General features: G+C 32.3%; 1 protein-coding gene across 1 annotated transcript; it reads left to right on the top strand.

The window, feature by feature from the left end:
• The first annotated feature begins 3,789 nt into the window (after positions 1-3,789).
• Positions 3,790-4,843, top strand: LOC118064825 (tigger transposable element-derived protein 4-like). Its single transcript, XM_035079697.1, is given in 2 exon segments — positions 3,790-4,803; positions 4,805-4,843. Coding segments are annotated over 2 exon segments (834 nt in total). The 5' UTR covers positions 3,790-4,008.
• The last annotated feature ends 3,726 nt before the right edge of the window (positions 4,844-8,569 follow it).

Genomic DNA, 8,569 nt, shown 5'->3' with positions numbered 1-8,569 from the left:
TCTTGACTATTTTCTAGGTTACAAAAAATTGATTACAGTATTAAATAAATAAGTCATATGACGAATGCTCATTGAGGCTTTCACGTAAAAATGATATTTGTGATTTGCATTATAGAACACAATAATACTATGCCATACATATTTTCACGTAATTTATTTATTAAATTTGATGATACATTAAATAATCATTATTAAGATACAAAATGTTCAGTATTAACTACAATTTACAATTTTTCGCACATTAACATTTACTGTAAGAATTTTTAATGAATTAAAAATTTTCTTGCATAACTGTATAACGTATATGTTTTCATTGATCGAATTCAATATCATTGAAAGATTTTCCTACATATACTTCATTCCTAATGTTCATTACGTAACACAAACTTATTACCGACTTAATGTCAACTAATTTGATAGGATCACTCACAGTTTTTAATCTGTAAAGATACGGAATTGTTAGCCAACGACATTCATTCAATTTTTCATACTCGACACTCATACTTTTCGGTGCTTGAAAAACAGTTTCTACCTCTGCCTTTTGGAAAAGTACGTAGTATGTAGCACGATTGTTACAATTTATATTACAAATATCACTATCAATGTTTTCACAATAACAAGTTTTGATGAATAATTCGGCAAAGCCAATTTCTGATCCATTTGGAGTATCAATAACTATGCAGTGGGAACAAAAATTTGTTTGACGTTGACAGCTACGTGTATGTATGGTTTGATTGCTTTTTTTTAGTCTTTGAAATGAAAATATATTAACTGCATCTTCTCTTCGAATTCCTATATTAGATAATGGATCAAGAAAATCACGTGGTAATTTATCGTCATAATAGACAAATTTCCCTAATGCAAAGATATTTTCTGATATTTTTTTGCTAACACTGATCCTTCGACCTATAGTTAAAAATTCTATACATAACTTTTTAGAATCCGAATCGTTTTCTAATTTTTCCATCATATTTGTAATAATCATACTATGAACAACTTTTGTATAAATTTGAATGCCTACATATCGAGTGCCGTGTACATAATTAACCATTTTTCCAATCAGATCTTCAAACGGAAAACACGATGTAACCCACAATGGTTCTAGATCCTCCACTACCTCTGGAAGATGTTCAAGTGCATGGATATAAAAAGACATAAATCGGGGATCATATAAATATTGAAATTTAGATATAAAACATGTCAACAGGTATTTACTTTCTTCAAGTTGACTCAACGTAATACTATTCTGATTCAAAATAAAAACACCGAGAACTAATTGTAAATAATGGTTGAAGTATTCTAGTTTTAACAGGTCTTTCAAATATTGGAACCGAGTAAAAGAAGAACCAAGCTTTCAGTTCGCTAGCTTTCAGAAATTTAAAATTTTCTGTAAGCGATCTGGGCATTCTTTTTATAAATTGAGGAGGAATCATGCCATAACTCCAACATTTTTCGAACGACACCTAAATAAACGCAATGCATAACATCTATAGAAATACCTTGAATTATGTCAGGAAGGATATTCGCTAATATGGATGGACCTTTGACGCCATACTTTGGAGAATTTTGCAAAATTATTTGAAGTGCATGTTGCCTATGTTCTTGATGTGATCGTGACCTGCTTCAAATGGATAAATAAATGTGCTTCCGTGAACACCATCTTCACGAATAGTATATCCTGGTATCAAACACCTAGGACAACTGTACTTTTCATTAAATTGCGTATGATTCAAGAAATCAGCTCTAGCAGGAGTATCACATGTTCCGCCAATCAAGTGTGCTTTGAAAGTCTGCGACGTCCTTCTTCCTAGAATTTTTAAATTTACTCCATCATGAAAAGTTAGAAGTTGATCATATATTGGACTTTAATAAAGATTCACAACTGGATCCAATGGCCCAAACCAAATGCCAGCTACAATAATGTTTTCCTTCTTTATTCTTTTACAATATGGCAATTCATTTATTACTAGATAAAATGGCCACACACTATATTTTCGCGATTTAAAAACAAGAGCACCGTCTGCATGCCACATAAAGGATAAATTGAAAATATCCAATGATGGATTATTTCTTGCTACATGGTCTTTATATACACGGCTATCGTAGGTGTCCTCAATTGAATCATTATCATATCGTGTTCGATTATTTAGATAAGAAAGATCATTTACAAAGCCAGGTTTTAATAGAAGCTGTTGTATTTGCGCCATAATTGAAATTTCAATGAAGTAACTTTTCTCGGTATTTCCACATTCACAATTTGAGTTGCCAGTTTTTAATTTTTGATAACAAACAGAACAATAAAAATGTTTCTTTAATGGTATCTGAATATCTTTAAAATAAATCATAAATTTGTAGACCGTCTTTTTATACTTTGAAGATGACGGCATATGTAATGAAATTAATTTCAACAAGTTAGCTAAACCTAAACCTGTTAAGTTGTGCGTTAATGAAAATACGAATGTACTAAGCATACTTTCCGCTAATTACATTGGTGCTCCGTTATATACTGGTGCATCATTTTCATAATTTTCTTCGTCATCACTTTCAACTGCATTTTTTAGAGCTTCATTATCATCTTTATGATCATCGTTATCATCACTTTCTTCTGTTAATAAATCCGATCTTTCTTCTAATTCTCCATTATCATTTTCATTTTCAGTTGTTCTATCTACTAATTCATGATTTCCCTCTTTAATATTTACTCTTTCTTCTAAATTCGGGATGAAATCATTATTCTCCGATAATGTCGACAATCCATCAGTATTATTATAGTTCTGAGATGTGCTCCTCCGTGATCTCCTGTTGTTGCAATTTAAATCATTTGGAATTTATAGTGAGTGTGAATGATCACAAGTTGAAAAAATTATATATCGTGTTCGAAATTTTCCATTGTGCTCAAATGCAGTATACATATCTTAATATTATACAGCGGAATCTCTATAACTCGAACCTCGTTAAGTCGAAAAAAATTGCCATTTCCTTTCGCTGGACCCCTAAATACGCGGTATCTCGAATTATTTAGACTTTGTAACTCGAACAAAATGTTATTTCCCTACGAAGTATTGATAATACATATTTATACTCCATAACTCAAATTTCAATAAGGAGACTCCGTAAGTCGTAGTTAGTAAAATATAATGACGTCTTACCTGGAATTCCCCGGAATAATAGCAATAAAATCCAAAATGAATGTTCGGGTTTGAGGCTCCTAATCTATTGTTTTTGTCTTATACACGTGCAATAAATGAATACATTCATGAAACTTTCTAAGTAACACAGCTGTGAACGTTATGTTTGTTTGAATTATGTTATCGTGTTGACACAGGACACGATTACTTTTGAGCTTGTCCGTCAGTATTATTTTGGCTGTTAACTAGCAACAACATGAGTACAATGCGGAAATTAAAGACTTTGACTCTACGTGAAAAAAGCGATGTTATCAATGCGGTAAAAAGTGGCATGAAACAACAATACGTCGCAGCTCAATACGGATTGCCAGCAAGCACTTTGTCTACAATAATTAAGAATGAAGCCGAAATATTGCAAAGGTATGAATCAAGTGGCAATTTGTCTAGCAAACGACGGCGTCTAGCTGAGTTTCCTGATGTAGAAGAATGCTTACTCACCTGGTTCAAACAGTGTCGGGACAAAAACATAAGTGTATCTGGGCCTCTCTTACGCAAAAAGGCAGAAGAATTTTCAAAATCACTGGGACACAGTTCTTTTCGTGCCAGCAATGGTTGGTTGGTGAATTTTAAGAAGCGTCACGAACTTGTGTTTAGGAAAGTTTGCGGCGAAAGTGCGAGCGTCAATAACGAGATATGTGATGAATGGATAATTGAGTTGCAGAGTTTATTGAAGGATTATAAACCAGAAGATGTCTTTAATGCCGACGAGACTGGCCTTTTTTTCAAGTGCTTGACTGATAAAACACTTATTTTTAAAAATAAAAAATGTCATGGCGGTAAGCACAGTAAAGAGCGATTAACAATATTGCTAGCAACAAACATGACAGGCTCTGAAAAACTTAAGCCATTAGTTATAGGAAAGGCTAAAAAGCCTCGTTGTTTTTCTGGTTGTAAATCTCTACCACTAGACTATGATGCTAACAAGAAAGCATGGATGACAGCTGATATATTCAAAGGATGGCTCATCAAAGTCGACAAGAAAATGATTAAGGAGAAACGAAAAATATTACTCTTCATTGACAACTGTACAGCTCACCACATAATTCCGCCATTAAAAGCCGTGAAAGTTAATTTTTTTCCACCCAATACAACATCTAAGTTACAGCCCTTAGATCAAGGAATAATAAAAAACTTCAAATCCGCTTACAGAAAGGAAGTTGTTAGGAAACTGATAACAGATATGGAACAAAAGTCAGCTTCATCTATTAATGTATTGCATGCAATTAGGATGATAGACAAGGCTTGGAGAAGTGTATCTAAAACTACAATATCAAATTGCTTCAAAAGCTGTGGATTTTCGTTGCCACAAGAAGAAGCTTCGGAAGAACCCCTTGAGCTGGACGTGAGTGTAGAAGCTGACTGGAATAAACTTCAGAATATAGAAGTTCAATTTGAAGATTTTGTGGCATGTGATGAAGGGCTAGCTACTACTGGAACGCTAACTGATGCTGAAATCATCGACACAGTTAATCAGAATATGGATGACGATGATGTTAATGAAAATGACGTTGATTATACTGATTCAACAAGTTTTGAGCTCCCAATAACAAATAAAAAAGCCAGAACTGCAATTAACACTCTACGAGCTTATGCTGAAAGATATGATGATATCGAGGATCATGTATTCGGTTCATTGTTTGAGCTTGAAAAAATAATTGATAAAAAATCTGCCAATAGTTTAAATCAAAAGAAGATAACGGATTTTTTTTAGTGTACAGTGTACTTCATCAATATGTAATTTGTATTAATATGTAACAAATATATGTACATACGATAAAACTTAAGTTGAATTGTAATTCAATTTCGACTCTACAAATCGAAAAATACACTTAGAAATCACGCCTCTGTAAGTCGAAATTTTAGCAGTTAAGTCATATGTATCTCGAAGTTCTTGCTAAGTCGAAAACTCGTTAACTCGAATTTTTTTGCATTTCCCCTGACATTCGAGTTATAGAGATTCCACTGTATATAAAAATCACTTTCTACATTTTTTCCAAATTAATCAATTAAAAATGGATGATGATTTTTGAAAATCGCATGCGATTCGGCTGATACAGTAATAAAAATATGCTTATAAGGTATCGAAATGATTTTTGTGCAATGAATATGTTTTCTTAATAGTCGTGTCATATACATATAATCTAAAATGGAAGAAATTATAAAATTTAAAATTAGAAAATACAATCTCAACTACGTACCTATCTTCAAGTAAAGTATGAGGATTTCTTATTCATCTCAATAACTCATATCTTCGACTGCGACTGTAATCATTCAGATTACTTGATCCATTAATTCTTGGCATTATAGAATGTTAGATGTATTTTTTAGTACTTTACTTAACTAAACTGAAAAAATCTCACTGCTTTCAATAAATGACTATATAGATAAAATAGCAATTTGTTAATAAAAAATTTTTGGTTGATAAAATTGCGATAACTTTTAGTATATTTTAAACTTATAGCTTCAACAAACACGAAATTGTCAATGACAATCTTGTAGATACTGTTGTTATTTATATGCTCGCATTACCGTTATATTGTATATTCTTTTTTCTTCTACAAGCGTAGTGTAGCCAATCATTTGGCATATTTGGATTACTCACATTTTAATTGGACGAAATTGCATTCAGGTAGGGTCTCTTGTTTTCAAGTCTATGATGGTTCTTTTAAATGTGCGCAATTAAAGTCATTGGCAAATATACCTAGATACAAAATTAGTGACATTGACCTTTCGGTTTACAGCTACGAATTCTATTTAGTAATAGTTGTAAAGTCTCATAAAATTTGCCATCATGTAATAACTGCGCATAAATCATCGGATAATTTAAATATATATCTCTTGTCATCAAAGATAGTATCCTGTCATTAACAAACAATGAATAACAACTTCGTAGAAAATTCTTTCCTATATCTGACAATAGTGAATAGTTTATACATGTATAAATTTTTACATAATAGAATTTTTCAAACAGAGAAAAAATTGCGTACACTATTTGGAAATTTTCTAGAACTATTTAACCACTGTTATCTTGTCAAGTATATATTTTTTAAAGTCTTGATAGTTTTAGTTAACGAATGGCTGATAGTATCGATCGAAAACAAAAAACCAAATTGAGTTATTCTTTAAAATATAACATAAAGAACGGTTAACTAGACAGATGGAGTTTTTAAGCGGAAAAAATGATTAAATTCATTTATAAACTGATAACTAGAAGTTGCAGAATTCTGAGAAGGCGCAAAATTAACGAATAACTTCCCTTTCGATTTAATGTGCATTAAGGTTGTATTTTGAGAGAACCGCAAATTATTGATTGGGTTGATTTATTTTGAGCTAAAAGATCGTTAGCGATCGAGCTACGTCGTAGGATGTGGTCAGGAGAGGTGCACACACACAATAGACACTTTTCTTGAGCTTATTATCAGTTTTATTACAAAAAAAAAGTGTTTTTCAAGTTAACAATTACTTATTAACAATATACAAACTTAACTGAACTTTATTGTAACAGAATAGAATTTATCAAGAGCTTGAAATGATTAGGATTTGCAAAATAGGAACGAGCGATAATCGAGCACGTGTACTTGAGCGTCGCTTGAGCGTTAATGGCTGCTAACACGTTGTAGCCGGCGTCGGTAGACCTAGCACAATAATAGGACACCTATCATTGGCTAGGTTGAAGAAGACGAGCTGTAATTAGTTGAGCGCTAAAAGAAGAGCTAGGATAGGGCGAGCGTATCGGGTGAGCTCGACTGAGCACGAGCTGGGACGAGAGCGAGTCCAACTGACAGGTTGCGATAACCTCTCGCAACAGAGGTAAAAAACCTTTTTATGTTAAATATTAAATCAAATATTATTTGCAAATTGACAGAAAGAATATAGGGAAATTATATTTATTAAACGCGGAGTTATTTATAAATAATTAGATTCTCTTTTTATTTGTTAAGAGGAATCGGACGGCGTTACTTTAGTGCCAATTTAGAAAGTTTTGGCCGCAATGCTGTTTTCGAATTTATTCTATACAGTGTTATGTCGGTATGAATTTAAAAGTTTTTTTACAGGGTACCGTTTCGGTGCTATTTTGGGGATTCAAGCAGTAGTGTTTTGGCGATAATTTAATATTTTCAGTTTCTTATTATTCACAGGAGCTCTGTTGGTGTCAATTTGGAACTTTTTGAGTATCTAGAGGTGTTTCGGTGGTCTTTTTACATCTTTTATTTTTACTCGACGTTGTCGAAAAGGTTATATGCTACTTTTTATTCATGACTAATAATTAAATATAAATAATAAGTTTGTTATCGAGTCCAAGTGCAAAGTGTCACAGTGCCAACTAAAAAGTAAATCTATCGCTCCTTTAGATAATCTGAACTCTGAATAAATTTTAACTGAAACAAATTACCAAATCAAAAAATTTGAAAACACTTTTGGTAGAAAAAATGCTTTCTTCCGTTTACCGCCCAAAATTCATAGGTTAAGTGAGACAAACTTTGCATTGGTACTACTCTAAATCAGTGTTACAAACATTTTTACCGATCATCATTTGTTTTTATTTTTTAGAAAGTACATCGATAGTTTTTTTATTTGCTGTCATTGTCTTTATATCTTTTCTTTTATAGTTTATATTTTAATCCTTCTATTGAATCATGTTTTTTTTTCAAAAGTATCCGCTACAGTGGCAAATAAAATTTTCTGGTTCCTAGGAATCATGTTTTTTTCAGAAACTGCCATGTAAAAATGGTCCAAATATTCGCAGTCAATATAAATAATCTATATCTATTCTACTAAATATCTGATGTCTGCTGGTTCGCGGTGATCTTCAGAATGGCTAATCCGATTGCAACCAAATTTCGCAAGCATGTAGTTTTGTAACAATTTAAAACGAAATCTATGCAATATATTTATCTTCTGCTTAACAAGAAATTTTATCATTCAATAAGAAAAAAAGTTTGTAACGGTTTATTTTGAAAGTATTATGCAATTTAAGATTTTGCCTCTTGCTCGTCGGTTTCCAGGGCTTTCTGGAACAATCTTTAAATATTTACAATTCAACTGACGAATTGAGCAATTAACAAATGTACAATATTAATTATAATACAGTAAAACCCGTTTAAGACGATTTTACAGGGACTCAACCAAAAACGCGTCTTAAGCGGGAAAGCGTATTATGCGGGATGTATGAAAACATGTCTCAAGTTGCAAGGACTGATGCAAAATAGCGTATTTTGCGAGAAATCGTAATAAGCGTGATCGTATTAAACGTGTTCTACTGTAATAAGGAGTAAATGAATTTTTACATAAATAATTATTTAAAGCAAACGGCTAGCTCTGTGTGTAAAAGAGAAAGATAGAGATGATTATTCGGTAGCCTGAAGGGCTATTTATTTCGG

The sequence above is a fragment of the Chelonus insularis genome, unplaced genomic scaffold, assembly GCF_013357705.1.
Source record: "Chelonus insularis isolate UGA/USDA-ARS -01 unplaced genomic scaffold, ASM1335770v1 contig_25_pilon, whole genome shotgun sequence".
Lineage (NCBI taxonomy): Eukaryota > Metazoa > Arthropoda > Insecta > Hymenoptera > Braconidae > Chelonus > Chelonus insularis.
Note: the sequence above shows the minus strand (reverse complement) of the source record. Positions and strands in the feature narration are given on the sequence as shown.